The sequence below is a fragment of the Biomphalaria glabrata genome, chromosome 9 (assembly GCF_947242115.1).
Source record: "Biomphalaria glabrata chromosome 9, xgBioGlab47.1, whole genome shotgun sequence".
Taxonomy (NCBI): domain Eukaryota; kingdom Metazoa; phylum Mollusca; class Gastropoda; family Planorbidae; genus Biomphalaria; species Biomphalaria glabrata.
In genome coordinates, this window is record NC_074719.1 from 36,880,287 (window position 1) to 36,902,565 (window position 22,279).

Below are 22,279 nucleotides of genomic sequence, written 5' to 3' on the forward strand. Positions count from 1 at the left end.
AGAACGATCTGAGCCTACGAAAAGACTTGGCTGTAAGTTTGTTCTCTTTAGAGGTAAACAAAAAAAAAAGGTTCAGATTCTATGTCTTTCATAAGATTATGATAGTTCAATAGTAATTCTGCTAACGTGGCAACTGGTTTGTCGTTTAGATTGTAAAGAAATCTTGTGATGACTTGTTTAATGTTTGTTATTGATTAAAATTTGTAATAATTAAGCTTCTTCAATGTTATAGTAGATTTCGTTCCAACTACCGTATTGAAATGGAAACCAAAATTTAAAAAATAAAATTAATATGTTGTGGGAACTTTGAAATGGTTATTGAGTGTTCTGTAGTGAAAAACATGAAGATAATGTTCTCGTGATTGTGAACACAGTACAACATACCAACATATAACACACATTTAATTCAACTGTGCAACTGTTGTTTATTTTATATATAATAAAAATAATATTTGTGTCTCTTTTTTTCTCTTTAATACAAACATTTATCTTCAATATTTCGTAAAATACAATGAGATGAGAAAATGTTCAAAGTTTAGTTTTTTTTAAATTTGTTTCGTTTTGTAATCGTCTGCTTTTTTTTTATGAGTTTCCAAATTCAAAACCTCATCCTTCTAGTAACAATAATTTTTATTGATGATCTGAAACAAATGAGTTTTAGAAAGGGATATGGGGGCAGAGGAAAAAAAGTTTTTACTATATTCTCTGGGGTTGCGGGGGCTTAGTGGTTAAGCGCTTGGCTTTCGAACCTATGATCCTGAGTTCAAATCTCGGTGAAGACTGGGATTTTAAATTTCGGGGTTTTAGGGCACCCAAGTCTAATGGGTACCTGACTTTAGTTTAGGGAAAATAATTGTGCTGACTTGTTGACCTTTGGCCAATGAAACATATAATTTTAGCACCATCTGCAATATGGACCGCATGTTCCGAAGAATTACTATATGCTCTGTTTTGGACCTGCATTAGGTGATGTAATAAATGAATAGTGTCCATTAGGCTCATTGGTTTATCACTGTACATGGGGAATTACTATACAAAAAAATATGCGCATATTTTATGCAAACAAAAAATAATTTAAAAGAGTTATGGGCCTCGCTTTTGAAAATGTTCATGAATGATAGACGCCAACTTGAATTTGGATAACTGAAATTTGTATAAATGAAAATACATCTCAGCTATCACTGAGTATCAGCTAATGTACTCATGGACAGATAGCCATTTATTATGACCGGACACAAAGTATTTATAATCCTCGAAACGGAAGTTTATATTTTCTTATCAAAGCGTACATTCCAGAGGTTCTCAAACTGTGGTCTTTGAGACGACCTCAGGTAAAAGAGAATTGTATAAAATAACTTCTTCACTAAAAGCCAGTTTATCTGATAGGATAATTTAAAAAAAAAATCACCACATATTACTGTTTAATATGTCTTTTGTGTACAGGTATGACGACATAAACCAAAGTTTCGCAAGCATTCTTCACTTGGATATTCCCGACTGGGTAGTGAACCCTTTAACTCAGATCGCTATCAAAGATGAATCCATATTATTACAGAATCAGCTCATTGAAATATCCTTAAACGAGGAACTTAAAACCAATGTTGGAAAAAGGATACATAAATCCGGTTTAAAAACAGATTCCAATTTTATATCCAGTATTATGGGTAAAGCACTTGTTGTTGTTGTTTGGTGAATCGTGAATGTATTGCAACAATGAGTCTCAGTACACCGACAAGAAACCGACGAGAAATTTGTGCTCGTTGAGATTTGTGGTTGTTAATTAGAAACATTGTGCCGTACATAAATACACTCACAAAATCTCACCAACCTCATCCAAGTAATAGGCCTACATTTTTAATTTTTTTTTTTAAACAAAAGTTATAAACTCAATAAACACTCCTACAATAAAATGTTTTTTTTTTATTTGTAACCTATGTTACCTATGATAATGTAGTTTTCCACTTAGCTTAAACTGTATAAAGGGTCCCAAGTCAAAAATGTTTGAGAACCATTCAGTTTGTTTACGCGATGTAGGCTACTTACCTTAGTGAACTTTTTAAATTGCCTACATGTTTTAAAACTCGAAACTATCCACCTGTCTAAGCAATTTGGTACAGCTGGCTAAGTGTTCAGAATTATGTTAATTAAACCTCTTGGTTACACAAATTTATAAATCTATTAGAAAATGCATGACAAGTTTGGCTCAAAATAGTTGATACAATTTCACTCAATAATTTTTTTAAAAATATTTTTTTTACCTTGCTATTGAGAGGACAGTTTTTTTTTTTTTTTTTTTTTTTGTAGTTCTGGAAAGTTGTTATTCTAATATTTAAAATTTTAACAGAAATCAAGTTTGACGGATTAGAGATGGTTGTAACAATATTGTTGTCCACTTGTAATATATTTTAATTCGATACAGTTTAAGGTCGCGCCATTAACAACGGTGCAAATTAAGTATTGTATACTTATTATTATTATACAAATTATTATTGTATATAAATAAGCTCCTTAAGTAATTAAGTTCTGTCTGTGAAACACTGGACTCATCCTTAATCTTCGGGATGGGAGACATTGCCATTTATTATTATCATTATGTGTCATTAAACCTGAGTTATCAAGTCTATCGTACGAAAGTTGGAGAAATAGCATAAAAAACATTTAGATGTAGGCCCAAATAAAGTACTTATCTTATAAAATACAAACATTACTTCAAAAAAAGATGATTAGGTCCTACGTGTCATGCATGTTAACCAATGACTTAAATTCTGCCAAGTCACTGGTTTTCCTGGCTAGATTAGGCAACTCATTTCATGCAATAATAGCACTAGGGAAGAAGGAGTATTTGTACAAATTTGTCCTAGCATATGGAACGAGGAATGTGACTTTCTCTTTGTGTCTTTTTGAGTATTTATTAGATTTTGTTTTTGTATTTGAAGATTATGGTTTAGTGTTTTATGTATAATTGTTACTTTACTTAACAGCTCAAGATTTCGAATTCCAATCTAAGCGGGAAATATAAATTGTAAGATAGGATTTATTTTTGTAAAAGCTTATCTGGCAACAAACGCCATCTTTAAGAAACAAAAAAAGATCTCTCACTTCAGATTGGCATGGCCAATAAATCTGAAATGATTGACTTACTAAACATCGAATTTCTAAGCTCTGATGACCAATGACCATACACATTGGGAAAAAAAACAACAATGATGTCACATTTACTTGACATGGCTTTTAATAGATTAATGAAATACAAAATATAAATATCTTACACATCAAACAAAAAAAAAAGGGTAACTATCATCTCTAATACGAGATGGACTTGTTTAATCTGTGAGATGAGTACAGTTATGTTTATAATACATGATATACCTATAGCAATTAAAAAATAATACAAATAAGATCATTTAGAATAAACCACACTGTATAGACTTTCATGTCTTCACACATTTTAACAAGTGCCGAAAAATAACAAACCCAGATATACATAAAAAAATAACACACCCTATTAAATTTACAAGCAATGAGTTTTTAAAAAATATAATGGCCGAATATGAATAAACAAGCGGTACAAGGCTTTTTGTGGTGCCGTGTTGGCTCTTCACATTTTGATGACGTCAAAAGATTTTTGTTGTCACCATTGCTTAAAACATTCCTTACATGTCACAAATAGGCCATTTGTATTTCTAGAAATCTTAACCATCGATATTTTTAGACCAAAATATCAGTAAATCAAAACGTGAACAAAAATATTCATTATATCCCCCACCGCACTAGGATTAATTATTATAAATAATAATTTAACTCCTCGCTTACACGTAGTGCACAACCAGCATACACAAACACTATAGAACTAAGTTATCAACCGAATATACAAACCTAACAAATTTTAGAAACCTGTAACCCATTTTACAAACATACAAACCTTAAACATTTGTATAAGCATTGTATTTTCTATAAAAAACAAATTATATATACCAGTATATCTTATAATAGAAAGCACAATGTAAAGAGTATGTATGTAAGTACAAATCAAAACCATCTAAACAATCTTGATAAAACTTGGCATAAATGTTCCTTAGGTCATGGCAGAGACCGTATTTTATGATTAAGTCTCTCCTATAACCGGAGGGCCCTAAATCTAGACAAAAAGTACCTAATTATATCATTATTAAAGAACAAAACTTTTTTAACAAATAGGATTAAACCAGTTTTCACAGTATTTTATATTTGATATGAATATGTCAGCTTAACAGATATACCTATTTTCACACTCTGCTTTTACTGCAAAATATATATATCAAATTATTGTAGCAAAAGAGTAATATAGAGAAATATAAGCCAAAAAAAAAAAAGGCAGCTGCAATATTGGAATCAAGGAGGGCTTGGTCAATTGTTCTTATTCTGAAAAGTTGACAACATTGGAAAAAAAAAGAACAAAAATTGCTTATACGGGAAAAGAAAACAAAGTAAAAAGACTACACCATATCAAAAGCATTTCCACATTATTTCCTAACAAAATCAGACTTAAAGCTGAGATAAAACCTCAGCAAGTCAAGTCTTCATGGCACTGATCAGACTTAAAGCTGAGATGACGCCTCAGCAATAAAAGTCTTCATGTCACAGTGTTTTCTGCCCATGTTTCTGTCATCTACAGAAGAGAGCAGACGCCTTTCATTCTGCAAGATGCACCAGACTCCCAGAGACAGCCACACACACATACACACGTACACAACCAAAGATAACAATGAACTTCATCTGCAAGTTTCAATGGCACATACACGAACAAAAATATTTTTTTCTTTCTTCACTGCATTTTACAATCTCATTGTATCAGAAACAAAACATTTCAAGACACAATAAGTTCTCACAATGATATATCAAAGACTTGGGTTTCCTTTTTACTAAAGATATGATGAACATAAAAAAAAGTTCATTTCCTCTTTTACCCATTTCTTCTATAAAATACTAATATATATATATACATTAAAAAAGTATGTAAAGGTACACCTTTCAGACCTAGCGAAATCTATGGGGACAGATGATGTAAAGCTCATTTATTTCTATGGCCAATGGTTAATGAGGATGTCATGTGGCCAGAACAATGACAACCACATTAATGTTTCAAATGTATGTCAAGTTGATGATGGGTGGACACACGAGCATCCTGAAAATTAAAAAATTTAAAAATCTGCATCTTACATGGAATTCTAACTCTAAGACATTTTGTTTTAGAAGCCAAGTGTATTACAGAAGTCTACTAACCAGCCTTCTCAGTAACCCCAGAATTTGTTTGTCCTTTCCAACCAAAAAATTTTGTGATATTATCATTTAAAAAAATTTAAAAGATGGCCATGCTGTATGCATGCTGGACTGTTGTTCAGTTGTCTCGGTGGGCCAGTGTTCATGCCCTGCCCACTACCACCCCACATCATCCTGCGGGCGGTTTGGACTAGGAAGATGATTACCTTCAAATCTGAAGGAACATCAGAAACATGTCAAACATTTGACAAAACATGAATGAACTTTGAGAGTCAATTCTTCAGCCCTGACCACTTTAAAAAAACTTTGTCAGAGGCCATAGGGTTTCATGGGACCTTGCATTAGTCCAATTCTTATGGACTCAAGTTTTAGCCATGTAATACAATAAACATAACTATAAATGCATAATGTTAAAAGGGACAGTCTCCATACGAAACACAGGACAGTTTTCATAGGTGTTAATGTAATTGTATACATACATTGAATGGTGTACCTCATTTTTGTTTACTTGTTCTTGTACTTATTAAACACCAATGGACCTGATTACAGAGTAAAGGCACATAAATAAAGGCCAAATAGTGTGCCTCACAAATAAACTATGTTATAAGATAAGTAGTAGCATAATTTGAATAATAAATGTGTTATGTTTATAGTAACTAACTATAGTATATAAAATAGTTGTAGGTTCAATGCTGGATATTTGAAAAAAAAAACAAATTGTTCCTTTTAGCTCCAATGAGGCCCAAAAAACTATGTGCTAAAATTGAAATGATTTGTGATTATACAGTATCCAGGTTATATAAGTCATAAATTCAAATGGCCTAATAATTGGTAACTAAATGTCTTTCTCAATTTAAATTTCATTTTTAAAATGTTGTTCCCATATATATTTTTTAAAAAGAGAGTGTTGCCTACTTTAGAATTGAAATAGTGTTTTTTTTAGTACATTACACACAAAATAATAATAATAAGTTTTGTCTAAATATGAATTGCATAACGTAGCTTGCTTTAGAAAGACACTGTAAAATTATGATGAATCTGTTACTGATCATACCTGATGATTCAAATGCTATGTCTACTGGAGTCAGGCAATGATAAATCTATTGTTGATTATATGCAGTTGACATAACTGATAATATGCTTAACAAATCTCGACAATTTCTGACAACTCTAACTAAAGTTAATTAGTCTACCTTCAATTAGAAATATGGGCCATGTTGGAGAAAATTAAATTTTCTTGCCAGCCCTGAGGGTTCAGGGAACAGCACCAGGAGGCAGAGAAAGCAATGAGAAGACAGCATTAAAGAATGGACATTGAAAGAGATTCTATTCAAGGCAAAAGACAGTTGACACATCACATGTGGTGCCCCAAATGCTCAACAAAACTTAGGGAATAGGGTGAATATCTTTTTCATTTCTACAGCAATGCTTTAAATTTCCAGGAGTATTGATTTTACATAACTTCTTCAATAATATGTTACCACAAATAACTTCTTGCTAAAGTATCATGTTACACAACACATAGCCTTCTTTCTAAAAGTATAATAACACTCACATGTGTAAACTTCTGTTGTAATACTGTCTCAACATCCTTGTAAAATGTATTTATTTGTGATTACATTCTCCTATATACATTTAATATTAATTACTACTGGACTTGGTCTTTGACTACAACATTAACAATCAAAGACTAGTTTCCAAGGATTTCATTGCTGTTTCACAACTATTATGATGAAATGATATTCACAGTTTAAAATATAACTGCAATACAGTAATTTGATACAAATATATAAATAGAAAAAAATTTAAACTTCTATCAATAGAAATAAGACATTCATACAAATAATTGTGTTCATAATCAATTAAAAAAAAATGAATTCTGCAACATTCTAAAGAAAATGACAAAGTCAAGGCCACACTCATAATTCTGTAGTCATATCACATTATGATTTGTCTTTAAATTTAACTCTAAATAATAATATAATGTTTGAGATTTCTGTGCCATTGTACACTAAATTGCACCATTTATGATGAAGCATACAGCTATAGAAATATCATGACTAATGTAATATTTGTTATTACTTCCAAAATATCAATGTAAAAACATCTAAAATCCATATTTTTTTTTATTTAGCTCAAATTTTTTGTTAGATTAGTTTGTTATTTATCTTGTGTTTATGTTTGAAATATTACAGAGCCTTGAGTATACATTATGTTTGTTAACAGAGCTCTGTAAATTAAATTATTATTATTATATATTTTTAAAATCTTGATTATGTTTATATTTTATTATTTTTATCATATGATTAAAAAAAAACTAACTAACAATAAAATGCAGGACAGGCAAGATTAATGGACAGAATGACACATAGATTTGGAAATGAGATAATATCAAGATGAATTTACTCTAATAACATTATCACAATGCAAATAAAATTAACTGCTTAGCTTGATGCTTCGTTCCTAAGAACAGCCAATATACTAAAACAATTAAGGTCTACCCGTAGTCTAAGCCCAAAAGCCTCATGTGCATTGATCTTTGGCGATCACACACTTCAGTATGATCAAGCCAAGGAAACAAGACACACTCATACAGCTTAAAGATCGGCTTAAATCAGAGCTGAAGTTATGTAGGTCATCAGACTTGGTCATCAGTTGGCATTTCACAAACATCCATATAGTTGTTAACATTGATAAAAAATTGAGGAAGAAAGCTATCTTGGTTAATGTCTGTCACATTCAATATGTCCATTTGAGTACATGATGCCATTATTGTTTTAATATCCTTTTTTTTGCTCAAATCTGTTTACTGTCCTTTAGCTTTAAAGTGTTTTTACTGGTTTTCATAATCTCTTTAAAGGAGTTTTTTCTGTTAAGTACTATGTCACATACTTTTAATCTTTCTAAAATCAAGTGTTCAAAAAACTCAACAGCTCATTCCGAACATTGATCTAGTAGAAAATTTTTTCATCTAGAATGGCCATGTTTGAAAGGACAACAGCAAAAGATCCATTTTTCTATTAGCAGATGTGAAAAAAAAAACTAATGCAAGCTCCAGGCTTGAGTGAGGGAAAAAAGTGTTAGACCTCCAACTGTGGCACATAAGATATAGTACTCAGGCTATACTGGTATTGCCAGCACATCCAGAAAGATAAACTGTTCAGGGAATACTGGTATTGACATCACATCCAGAAGGATACACTATTCAGGCAATACTGGTATTGCCAGCACATTCAGAAAGATATACTATTCAGGCAATACTGGTATTGTTGGTATTATCCATGTACTGTCATCTTCTGTATATGTGGGGTCCATTCGCATGTGTTCAGGCACTGTCTGGAAGTGTATAGAACAGGTATTAGAGGTTTAGTCATTAATGAATATATATATACACATATGCATGTATCAATAACAAAGTCAGCAAGAAACGTTCAAATATAACATGAATGCTATTGGGGAAAACACAAAAACAAAACTTAGGAGTCTTGGTTCCAAAGCTGAGTATTTAATAACACAAAGGTCCATTGTTAAATTAGGGTTAAATGTTTAAAAAAGAATTTTAAAAAGGATTTAGAACAATCTCTACATCTTAATGTCTTCAATCTACATTTTGTATCACATGACAGTGTGACAAGACTTTGATTTGTTCCTGACATTTGTTAAAGAGATTAAAGGTAATAGGTCTTTCTGCTGTTTATATGATACCATTTTTTAACAGATGACTTTTTTTTTTATCATCTGATACATGGAAAAGGGGAAAGGTGGTTGAGTAAAGGTGGTTGAGTAAAGGGGTTGGCAGCTGAGTAGTAAAGCATTTCAATTTTAAACGAGGTTCAAATCTATGTGAAGACTGAAGTGTAAAACTTAAAGATTTTCAGGACCACCCAAATCAGATTGGTGCATGACATATTTTAAGGAAGTAAAGGCAGTTGGATGTTGTGCTAGTTGCATATTTCCCCCATTAATCATAAGCCATAGAAACAGATAAGCTTTACATCATCTGCCCCATTACAAAATACAGCCTTTACATCTTCTTATCTTATAAAATACAGACATTACATCAAATAAGAAGAAGATTACTCCCTACCCATGTCCCTAAGTCAATCTAGTCATGCATGTTAATCAATAACTTAAAACTCTTGTAAAGTCACTGGTTTTCCTGGCTGACTCAGGCAACCCTTTCCTTGCTATGCCCTCATTGATCACAAAACACAAGCTTTACATCATCTGTATTTACTTTACCTGCCCCAATTGATAACAATAAAAATAATGCATTCCATTTTTACTGTTCCCACTGTACTAATGTGTCTTTTTTTTTTACATAGATGTGTGAGTATTGCAATCCAAAAATAAGATTATTCATTCTTGTAATTTAAACATTTACTAAAAATTCTATCTAATTTTTTTTTTTTTCTGAGCCCAAAGATTCGCTCGGCTGATAAAATCCTCAATTGTACTTAGGTACTAGAGTCAAGTTTAAATTGATGTAGCCAACTGTATTTACTGTATAAATGGAATGCAACACAAAAGACTTTTACCACTTACTTCAAGGACTTCATTCTCATCAATATCTATGGTCAGCCAGGTGTAAATGGGAAAAAAAGCAACAGTAGCCACTTTGTACTTGGCACTGTTCAGGCCATCAATCTCGATACGGTCTAGTCGTTTGTGATAAATCTTAAACCTAAGGACCAAGAAAAAATGAACAACTTAAATCAGCACATAAATACATGAAGAAATTCTTTAGGAGAAGGACATGTTGCAAAACAAAATGCAATAATAGATACTATTTAAAATGTTAGATTTTTTAGCTGTTATTTTAAAATATCAGTATATTATGAATTTAATTTTGTTATAATTTTATCAAATCTACAAATATACTGTATGGTCATTTTATAAAATTTCAGAATGCAGTTCAATATTTTTTCTTTAATCAATTTTAAGTGTGATTATATATATATATATATATATATATATATATATATATATATATATATATATATATATATATATATATGGCTCCTTCTGTCTCGTAAGACAATGGATGTGCCCAGATGAGTCATTGGCTTTGGTTTCGTCTTGAGACGGGGCAGAACGGCAGAGTTTGCCACAGTTCGAGCATTTATATTCATCTGTCCTAAGGCTCACTGACAGGGCAGCTTTCTTTTTCTTTCTCTTAACCAATGCAGCTTCATTTCTTTTGCATTCAGCAAAGTTCGTACCAGCACGTACAATCTGTCTCCATGCTGTCTGGTCTTGGGCTATCTCCTCCCACATTCTTTGGTCAATGCCCATGGCTCTCATGTCTTGCTTGCAGACATCTCTGTAAGGTAGTCTTGGGCGGCCCTTGGGTCTGGCTCCCTCTGCTAGCTCAGCGTACAGGATGTCTTTAGGGATTCTTCTATCTGGCATGCGAGTGTGATTAGAGACATATAATAGTGGAGAATTTTTTATATTGCTCTTTTATCATTTGATGGTGTGTTATGGCATGATTAGGAATTAGTTATTTACTTTGTAAATAGGGGAAGGTTTGACTCAGAGACAATGATGGGACAAGTAAAAATGAGACTAGGTTTTGAGGAAGAATAACAAAAAGTAAACAGACTACTTATGACAGCTTTAGAGAGCAGCAGCTTATATGAACGTAGAGATTGAGCTTGACAATATTCGACTGTTCTCTTCATCATTATTAAACTTCTTGTTTTACATTCACTTTCACTATCAGCGGCAAGTAACTTGTATTGTTGGCCTTTCACCTGTGTTATTGGATTTCATTACTTGAGTGTTACCTCCGTTTGACTAAATAATACACAGCACAGAAGTGCCTAACAATGGTGACACTTCTTTACATGGTGAACTAGTTTTTAGTGCAACTAATTTAAATGAGCTAGGACAAGATTTTAAACTGGCAAGCTAAATTGCATTGTCTAATTACAAAATATGTACATAAACATGTTATTCTTTCCCCTTATTTAGTATAAACTGAATAGAAAACCAGCACCAAAAAATTGTCTAGAACAGACAAAAAAAAAGTCATTATGAAATTAGAGAGAAGCCATAAAGTCAAGATCCTAGGTTTTACCTACAAAGACCACATCCCAAATGAGTAAATTCAAAACAGAATTGAAATAGCTAGTGGGCCCCAAGACACCTGCTAACCACAGTCAGACAACTCAAACCTTAACTGGCAATATCACAAGGCCCTCAGGGCTACAAAAGACCTTCCTACAAGGAACAGATCAAGAAAAAATGGCAGACTGAGAAATGGATGGAAGAAAGCAAGAAAGACTAATGGATAGGGGAAGGTTCATGGTTTATACTTTAAAAATTGATGCATTTTTTGTTTCATTAAAACATGAAAGAAAGAGCAATATGTTGTGGTTATGTATTTGTCCTACATAATTTGAAGTCATAATCTTCATTGCTGATAAAACATTGTGTGAATTGAAATTGAAAAATAAGGGTATTCTAGTAGGATCAAGCTAGTCTTCCAAGCTTCTATTGCACAAAAGATTTGAGACATTCTTTTAAGTTGCAGCTTAACATTGCTTTCAGATGGACAAGACTTAAAAGTAGAATGGCTGTCTAATGGTATGCGCTATAGACTATTATCTTCATAGTCCTATGTTCAAACCCTGCCTTCCTCAACCTCCTCCCACCCCCAATCCAGGGAGAGGTTTGGGCTAGGATGTAACACTTAAATTTTGAAGGAACATCTGAAACATGAAAAATCAAACAAAACAACAATTTGATTGATTTCCGAAAAATTTTTTTACCAGTGTGCCAAAAAACTTTACATTTATAGTAACTTGTTTTACCTGTCAGAATTTTTCTTCCAATTATGGGAGCCACTGTGAGGCAGCATGTTGTAAGCTCCAATAGAAGAAGGTTTACTGAATAGCGACAGATTCTTGAAAAGAGCTCTAGTGGACAATACAAAAATACATCAAGCTGACATTATGAAACCAAAATACAAAAAAAATACTTTTAAAAAAAACAAACCTTATATTATGTTTATCAATTAAATGGATCAGTCATGTAATTAAATTTGTAATAAGCCTCAGACAACAATCTAGAAAGGGGACTAATTCAGCTTATACCAAACAAAATAATTTATTACCAACAGTTAATTAAACTAATTGGTTAATTGTTTTAAATTAATTCTTGTGTTGTCAGGTAAAAGAAATAATTGTGCAAAATTTCACCTTTATCTGAGATTAGGTGTCAAAGGAATAACGTGTACAAACTTTTTGGCCAGACAGACAGACAGAGTGAATTGGTATAAGCTTTGTAAAAAAAAAAAAAAAAATTAGAACTTTTTAGAGGACTTCTTAATAAAGAATAGCAGGAAAAGCTCTAGAGAAGAAAAAATATTCACAAGTTTACACAAGTTTAAATTAATAAAGATTTCCTAATTAATTTTTTTTCTGATCTTTTTTAACAAGGTTCATGTTTGTTTTTTTTTAAATTGATCTAGCTGAAATTAAATACTACTATAATTAAGAAAATTAAATAACAGTTTTTCCATGGCTTATTTATAGAGCTAACTAAAGATGGACTTCATACTTCAGATGCACTATAGATGTTTTAATACAAATCCAACATTAAACAAAATTACAATTTTTATATTTTAACAGATTGTTCGCTATCAGACACAAGAGAGATTTGGTTCACAATTGTAGTACCTGGCCACTACTCTATTGTGGCAACATTAATAGCACTTGAAGAGATATGGTGAACATTTTATTGTTATTGGGCCAGTGTTTTGTGTTTACACACGTGCCCAATGAAAACTTAGTGTGAGCTTGAAAAGATTTCACAAACTTCTTGAGGGCTAGGAACAACAGATTTACTGTGTCACTCTAAGACTATAAAAAGTTATGGCATTGATACCCAAAACTTTAAAAAGTGTGTTACAGATAGAAATAATACTGCTTCTAAAAATAATCAACATATTTAAGAAACTATTTTATATTTAAGAAACTTTTTAATAAATGCATATATCAAAAAGGATTCATTCATTTTTTTATTTTTTTTTTTACCTTTACCTATTCCTTAGTCTGTTGGACCTTTGGGGCACCAAGCAAGACTTGTCAACCGTCTTTCTACATTTCTCCCTGTCTTTTGCCTTGTTTAAAACCTCTTTCAATGGTAGGCCTGTCCATTCTTTTATGTTATCCTCCCATATCTTTCTCTGTCTGCCTCTTCTTCTTTTTCCTGGTACTGTTCCCTGAAGGAAGGTCTTGCAAGCCCCGCAGATCTTGTAATATGGCAATAGATTTTAAGCTTGCATTTTTTTACAATATTTAAGCAGGTCATCAAGGGGTCCGATTGCAGCAGTAATTTTAACCCTGTCTCTAATGTCTTGATTTGTGATGTGGTCTTTGAATGTGATACCTAGGATCCTTCTGTAACATCTCAATTCCATTGCTACTATCCTCCTCTCTAGCTCTGCAGTCAACGTCCACGACTCGCAAGCCTATAAAAATGTGTCCATGACCAGGGAGCGCATCAGTTTGATTTTGGTGCCAAGCAAAAATTTTGCAAAGATTACATTATTATTAGGCTTATTTCTTCCAGAAATGTATTCCTTAATATTTTTTTTTTAATGAGCAATGGTTTTACCACATATATGATAATATAGATGAAAGGATTTAGCTGACCAAACAAGATACTGTTAATCATAGTCTGAGAAACACTCAACCAAAGACAAAGTCTTTAAAGAGGAATAGGAAAGTTGTCTGGGATATATATATATATATATAGTAATTCCATTATAAATGTCTATATAGTTCTTTAAAATGCTGCATTTATCTAATTACTATTAACACGGGACGTGGCTTAATGCCAGAGAACATTATCTTTAACTGAGCACTATCTCTAGCCATGTGGATGGCTGCCTGGTCGTGCAGTTTGCGCTCTAAACTGTCGTTTAGATTTATCAATGGTCCCGGGTTCAAACCTATCCCCCGTCGTCCTGCGGGAGGTTTGGACTAGGAAGTAAACTATCTTCAACTCTGAAGGAACATCTGTAACATGTCAAACATTTTACAAACATAAACAAACTAACCTGTCTCTTAAATCATCATCTTCTGCCCCCCAGCCAAAGTACATGTTTGAGAATCCATTCACCAGCCTGAAGTGATCAGCAGTGAAGCAGGAGACACCCCCGAAAAGACCACTGTACAGTGTTCTGTCAAAAAAGACAAAATCAAACTAAGGGACAAAACATTCAATAACTCAAAAGTCACAATTACATAGAAATTTTACTTATGAAAATTTATCAGAACATTTAAGTACAATAATTTTTATTATAATGAGCATTAACTCTTTCTCTCCACAATTATTTTCCTTGTTTCGATAGTGTTATTCATTTAGCTCATTTGTATTTCACCAACCTTTGATGGTTAAACTCAATAACATTTTTTGTTTATTTTCAGAAGATGTTATATTTAGTATTGAATTATAAGAGAATGCATGCTCTTTTTACACATCTCAAATTAAAGTTTATAAATCTAAATTAATGGGGTCGAAATCAACGTTGACATCGTCAATTAGGAAAGAAAGAGTTAATGAGACATACTACAATATTTACTATATCCTTTTCATGAGACATACTAAAGTGTTTGATATGTCTTAAATTCAAGCCATAAGTCATTAAGCCAACTTTTTTATAAACATGATTAAAACCAATGATAACCTAAATGGTCGGCTCCTCTACCAATAAAAATGTGAATGCAACTATAACATGTTATATGTGGTCGGGAATGCATCTCGAGAATAAGGATCAACATTCAAAAGTGTTCTACAAGATGAATCATAGTTGTTCTATGAAGAAGACCTACAAGAACATTACTCATGACACTTCAGAAGTCAGAAGGAGCTCTGTGGGAAGAACACATTTGAATTCCAGTGAGCACTTGGATTTTGAACAATGACATCAGATGTTCTGAGTCAATTGAACTAGAAAAAACAGTACTCCCTTTATTGTCGTAGAATGTCCAAAATGAATTGGATAAAAGGTCACTGAGAACCTTGACCACAGGGAAGGATTTTTTATAGAGTCTTGGAAAGAGAAGTTGGCTCCTCTATCTGAAGGTCTCTCATCAGCTAGATTTTATCACATCCACTTTGTATGGGTCACAGCTGATTGACCCAAGTTCCAATAGAGGTTATTGTTTCTTTTCTCTATTCACCTCTTTCATATTATTGTTTCCACAATGTATTTGATAAGGCCAGTTCATACCAACTTACAGACAAGTTGTCCACTTAAACCATGACATGTTAATGCCAATCTTACTTATTAACATCTCAAAAAACAGGATCCATTCAAAAGAAATGTTTAATTTTTAACTAAATGCAATGCATCCAAAAATAATTGTTTGTGAATTTTATTGAGATAAAACTATTTGACCCAATCTTTCACAATAACTTACGAATAGTTAAACTTGTCTACTGCGGATGAAAAATGTAGAGGACTGCTCTTATTGCATCTGTACAAGTTTCTGTCATCCACTGGCACCATGTCTACATCATGCAATATGATGCAGTCAAAGTTTCTTTGGTTCATGGCCTCAATGAATCCAGCATTGAACATCAAACCTTTGTTAAATTTATGTCCAGAGACCTGTTAGGATTAAAAATGTAGTTTAATGTCAACACATCAACTGAAATTAGCTACACATAGGCAGCCAAATATAGAAACAACATTTTTTTTATATATTACAGCTGTAGAACACTGTATAGAGCGCATGTTTTATCAAACCTATTAATAAGATCATCAAGACCTGCTTGATGTTATGGTACTGACCCATATTTAGACATATGGATGCTACCTGGTATTCGATATGTGATTTGGAGTGTCACTTTGATGGTCAAGAGGTTTGAACAAAGCCCACCGCCATCACCCTACATCATGCAGGAGGTTTTGGCAAGGATTTAATAATCTTCAATTCTGAAGGAACATCCTAAGTATGTAAGATATAATGGTTTTATAGGACCATAATAACTGCAGTGCATGACTCTGTGGCCACCCATCTTTTAAAGGGACTCAACATTTTAAAAATATATAATTTTTAACAAAATATGTATTTTAGTTAGAAGAAAAAAAGGGCAATGAGATGAAATGTACAAGTATTCTATTTATTTCTTCACAAATATCTCAAGCTTATAGATTTATTTACATTATAAAGCGCATTTCTGTTGAATCTTGAAAAGGGTTAAGACTTCAACCAAAGTCCTGCCCATGACCTTCACTTAATAATATTTGGAACTGATGTTTCACAAGTGTTTCCCAAACTTTTCCTAAATGTAACACTTTGCACGTAATTAGCGGAACTTTTTTTTTTTTTAGAGAGAATCATTTACGTGTTGACCCACTAGAATCATTCCAGTAGTTAATTGAACACCTCTTCAGGCATGTGGAACACTAGGGTTCTGTGGAACACATTTTGGGAAACACTGCTTTAGAAGAATCCATTAAGAAACTTATAATTAATTTGCTCTATATGGAATGAATTATAGACTCTGTAGCTAAGTTATAGATTCACCTGCTGTTAAAATCTAGTCATAGACCCAGGTACAATATAAAAAAAAGGCAGACAAAAAACCACCCAGATACACATTCCTTGTTCCGTATGCTAGGACAAATTTGTACAAATACTTCTTCCCTAGTGCTATTAGAACATGGAATGGATTGCCTGAGTCAGCCATGAAAACCAATGTCTTAGCAGAGTTTAAGTCATTAATTAACAAGCAAGACTAGATTGACTTAGGGACACACATAGGATGTAATCTTTTTTTTTTTTTTTGAAGTAATGTCTGTATTTTCTAAGACAAAGGTAAGAAACCCACACAAAACCCACCTGCTAGGACATAATTCAGACAAAAAACCCACCTGCTATGACATAATTTAGACAAAAAACCCAACTGCTATGACACAATTCAGACAAAAAACCCACCTGCTATGACATAATTCACACAAAAAACCCACCTGCTATGACATAATTCAGACAAAAAAAAACACCTGCTATGACATAATTCAGATAAAAAAAAACACCTGCCATGACATAATTCAGACAAAAAACCCACCTGCTCTATGACATAAATGGTAAAGTCTACATGCTGCCTGGTCAACACTGAGATTAGTACAGGAAGTAAGGTGTGCAAGTTGTTCCAACGGCTTCTGTATGGGATCAGAATGGCGACCTTCTCAATGGGGTCACAGCTCTGTGGGGTGTAATGTCCACCATCTTTCATCATGGGGAACTTTGCAGCAATTTCATGAGGCGACAGAATCTGTAGCTCAGGACTAAACCTGCCAACTGAGAATAAACAGAATTTTGTGTAGGCCTACAAGAGCTTGAAATAGCATTCCTGGTTAATTAGTTTAAGTCTATAATCAACATTTTACTAATTAACATACAAGACAAAATTACAAACTCTTATGCTGAGACATAATGATGTATTTTTTTTTTTAAAGAATGTCTGTAACTTAGAAAAAAATAAATAAATAAAAATAAAGAATTATTAAATTAGATGAACAACCAAAAGTGTTTGCAGAGAATGTAAAATATTTTACATGTTACGGATGTTCCTTCCGAGTCGAAGATAATTTACTTCCTAGTCCAAACCTCCCCGCAGGACTACGGAGGGATGGGAGCGGGCAGGGTTCGATAAGTCGGAATGACTGCCCAGTGCGCAAACAGCAAGACCAGGCAGCCGTCCATGCAAAAGGATGTGTAGCTGAAGCTAAATCCACAAGGCTAGTAATTTAGAGGGCTCGAGTTCAAACCCGACTCAAGCTGCATTACCTAAAGACAGCATAAGCTCTTCTCCAGGATACCCCCTCCCCCTACTGGTACACAAATAAGATTGGACCTTAGCGTCATGAGCATTCTATAAGAATGAAAGGTGCCCTTTATAAACATGAGGACAACGAATTGCTCAAGTGTATTTGGACACGTAAGAACTTATTGAACTCAAGTGAAGACACACACATGTTCAATAAAAATACAACAAGCTTGACAGGTTTACAATCAGGAAGGAAATAACTCTATGATGGAGTGTTTCACTCAAAGAAACTCAATAAATAGTTCTACACTTGAATTACATTATAAGAAGTGCTATATACTTGTATCATTAAATGTAACACGTAGGCTGCACGATGTAATATAAAAATGTATATTGCATCATAATGAGTTGGTGATGAACAATAATCAAAACATGTTACCGGAATTAAGCAGTAAAGCGAACCAGGAAAGCGAATTCTTTTAATAAACTGTAGGCCTACATTTATACCATTATATTAATGTCTTATTGAACACTAGTCTAAACTCTAAACTGTTTTGATTGCAAAAATTACTCTTTAATAATGCTAGCAATGTTTCGATTCCGAAGATTGGGGATAAGTAGGCTACAATATTTCAAATGACTGACCAAACGCAGTTGCGACCTTCATAATTTCACACAAATCAAGCAAAGCCGTTGTCTGGTGGCGGTCTATTTAAGTTTTCTTTCCGCCTTTTGGGGATTGTCTTAAATAACGGCTTTTGTTGGAGTCTCAAATGTATGTCCCACAGACTTTGTGAGAGCTCTCTGTCTCTTTCAGAGACCATCTTCTTCGGCGAGCTTAAAGAAGACAGCGTAACAGAGGTGTCCCCCCCGCCCGTAAGCGCTATAAAGATCAACTCCTTTTCGCCCTCACTGGCATAGAGGAAAGAAGGTGGCAAAAAAGTACTAAGACACTCACAAACAGACGTTTTGAACACATGCCTTGCGTCCCACTAAAAGCGTGGATAATAAGTTAAACAAAAAGAGTTTGTGTTAGAATAGTAGACCTAAACTCGTAGGCGACCCCAGTGAGTCAGTTGTAGCCTACACACTTAATGTCACACACTAAGTCGTCCTCCATTGGGATCGCCAAAACACAGATCGCCTCTGACTGAAACCATTCGTTATAAAAGGCCTGAACACTGACCTGCAACGTCACACCCTGTAGGCAGTTATAGTACAATAGCGTGTAGCCACGTCACAGGCATGTACTACATAGCAAAGAGATATTGGTCTCCAAAGCCCACAGGTTGCCACATCGCAAATCTGTGGTGAGGTCTTTTATATCGAATGGTCTCGCTTTGGCACGCGGTCATCCCGAATAGGGAAAAGGTGTCCAGCGCAGGTGTCCAAAACTGTCTACACCGGACAAACGTTGCTATTTGTAAGGCAGTCTAGGCAGCGTATGCCCCATTATGGAGCGCTGGTATCTTTAATGGAAGCGTTAAAAGAGCCCAATGTGCTTTAAACACCCAAGTCTCAGAGCCATAGAAAAATGTGATGAGAACCACTGCGTAAATCAGGCCCCATTTTGGCTTCACTGGCACAAAGGAAAGTAGCTGGCTTCTGAAAGAGACAGTCGGATAGCTCTCACGAAGGCCGATGGGACACATATTTGAGACCCCCCGAAAAAAAAAACTTTTTTTTTTTAATGTACATAAAACTAGTAGGCTATGTTTTCCAACAGATTTTTGACTGCGGCCTATTAGGTCATGATTTATGTGGTCCATACACCTTAATGAGTTTGACATGCCTGTTCTATCCAATGCAAAAGACAGAGAGGAGAAAGACAGTCGACAGATCTTATGTGGTGCCCCAAAGGTCCAAAAGATAGGTGAAGGTATAATCTACAAAATGGCGCTAACGTTTTTCTTCCATAAAGTATGTGTCAAGATTTGGACATAGCAAGCCAAAAGGGAGAGAAAAATGTGCTGATGAGTACTCAAGTATCATCAAACTGAGTAGTTTTTTTTTTTTTTGTTTTTGTTTTTTTTTTTCAAGTTTAACTGTACGGCATTTAAAAATAGTCGAAGACAGAATCAAAAGTTAATGTGGTTTCTGGAAATATCTTTTGAAAATACCTTGTAACGCTTGGCCTAGTTGACTGAATGGTTGGGGGGGGGGCGTTATAATGCTGGCAGTCCAAGAATGTTATTTTTTTTAAGCACTGCAACTGATTTATCAAAGAAACACCCGTGAACGTAAGATTCTGAATTAGTGGCAAGTGGGCAGTTCAATTGAGAGATGACAGAGCCCCTCCCCCGCCAAAAAAAAAAAAAGGTGGGGAATTCTTAAGTTCAAGGGAGTGGTGGAGAGATGGAGGGTGGGGCGTTGCGATGCGAAACTGCACTTGGAAGATGGGAAAAAATGTCTTGGTTAAAAAAAAAGAAATATTTGCCAACTCTTTCGACCGTAGAGAAGAACGGGTATCAGCTAGTATTAAAAAAATGTTTTGTAAAATGTTTGACATATTTCGGATAATCTACTTCCTAGTCCGAACCCTTTCACAGGACATGGTTGGCAGAGGGTATGAATCCAAACAACAGCGCATATATATATATATATATATATATATATATATATATATATATATATATACACTAGATACTCTAGATATAAAGAGCCAAAAGGAAAATATGTGGTACTATTTGGATGTAAGAACTCAAGAGAGAATCTGGATAGGGCTCCTAGAATGTATTCTGAAAAGAAGTTTGGTAATTTTACATTAAAAATCAACCCATCCAATGTAATATATGGTAGGTAAGGTTGTGGATCATTTTCTTGTTTTTACAATTATCACCTTAAGAGTCTACACACATAAATAGTACCAATAGGCTACAGATAGATAACTGATGTGCTGAGTATCGGGTAGTGCTATAACTGTCATACACACGTGGGTGCATCTGTGTGTAAATGTCAACAATAAATCAGGACATTCAGACTTTACGAGTCCCGCCCATGAAAAACAAAAAGAAAAAAAAATTCGAAAGTAGACACACTTGACTGCCACCAACACACTGACGTCACCAGGACGTCAACACGTCAACAACAAAAAAATGGACCGCGACCACTTGCACTGTTAGTTCAGTTGTTCTCATGCTTCGCTTCAAGTCAGCTTAGACGAGAAATATGTAGAAAAAGAAGAGCATGTCTCTAATAGAAATAGAGGGACGAAGTCTAGGCCTATACAAGAACTTATAGCAGCTGGATTGTAGGTCATAGATCTAACTACTTATGCTGTTTCCTTCTCAAACCCAATACTATGTCTCAGACACAATGTACTATTAGGCCTTCTGTTACATATAATATGACTGTTTCAAAGGCAATGATTGACGACGATACAAGGACAGTCTCAATATTGAAATTACCGTATTGTCTTTAATAAAATGACATGCAACCACTATCTTATCGCTTGGCGTATTGTACTTTAATGAGTGACTGTGGTTCACTGGCTATACAGTTGTAAAGTGCAAAATTAAAAGTGCCGTTCAAATCTTACCGTGTACCAAGGCCGTTTTGTGAAGCTCTATTATAGAAAACATTCTTACAAAGCTTCTATCAAATCACTCTGTCTGTCTGTCTGGTAAAAAGTTTGTACACGTTATTTCTCCCACACCCAATTTCGGATCAAGCTGAAATTTTGCGCAATTATTTCTTTTATCTGGCAACACAAGAATCAATAACAAAAAATAACCAATTAATTAGATAATTAATTATTTTGTTTGGTATCTTGAACAAGGGAAAGAAATCGTACTTGACAGAAGTGGTGGTATAAGTTGAATTAATCCCCTTGAGAACTCGACCCCTAAAGGACATTTTTTAAGCATTTAAAACGATCATATAAACATTCCCCAAGATACCCCCTTCTTCTCTCCCCCTTTCCCAACTGGTCCAGACGTGATAGGATCATAGCGCAATGAGAAAGTTTAAAGCTAAACAAAAATAATTTGTAAAATATTTCTATCCCACAGATTTATATAGCTAGGTCGATCGGATGCATAATTACATGACTGTTCCAAACTAATTGATTGGTTTTTGTTTTTTTTTGAAAATTAAAAAAAACATTGTTTTTCTTGTTAAACTTCTGTAGTGCATCTTTCATGCCTTCTATCGAACGTTCAGTGCGCTATGGTCCAATCTCGGTTGTGGACCCGTGTGGGAGAAGGGGTTATCTGGGAGGTTTCTGTGT

At 34.0% G+C, this 22,279-nt stretch overlaps 1 protein-coding gene across 1 annotated transcript in view; it reads right to left on the reverse strand.

The window, feature by feature from the left end:
* Positions 1-8,045: 8,045 nt before the first annotated feature.
* The window catches only part of LOC106050804 (beta-N-acetyl-D-glucosaminide beta-1,4-N-acetylglucosaminyl-transferase-like), a 44,211-nt gene continuing 29,977 nt past the window's right edge, over positions 8,046-22,279 (reverse strand). The window contains exons 3-8 of the mRNA XM_013205847.2: positions 17,350-17,582; positions 15,696-15,886; positions 14,330-14,452; positions 12,078-12,182; positions 9,805-9,943; positions 8,046-8,595 (exon numbers count right to left, since the gene is read on the reverse strand). Coding sequence (XP_013061301.2) covers positions 8,506-8,595; positions 9,805-9,943; positions 12,078-12,182; positions 14,330-14,452; positions 15,696-15,886; positions 17,350-17,582 — 881 coding nt within the window. The 3' untranslated portion in view covers positions 8,046-8,505. The remainder of the gene's footprint in view (positions 8,596-9,804; positions 9,944-12,077; positions 12,183-14,329; positions 14,453-15,695; positions 15,887-17,349; positions 17,583-22,279) is intronic.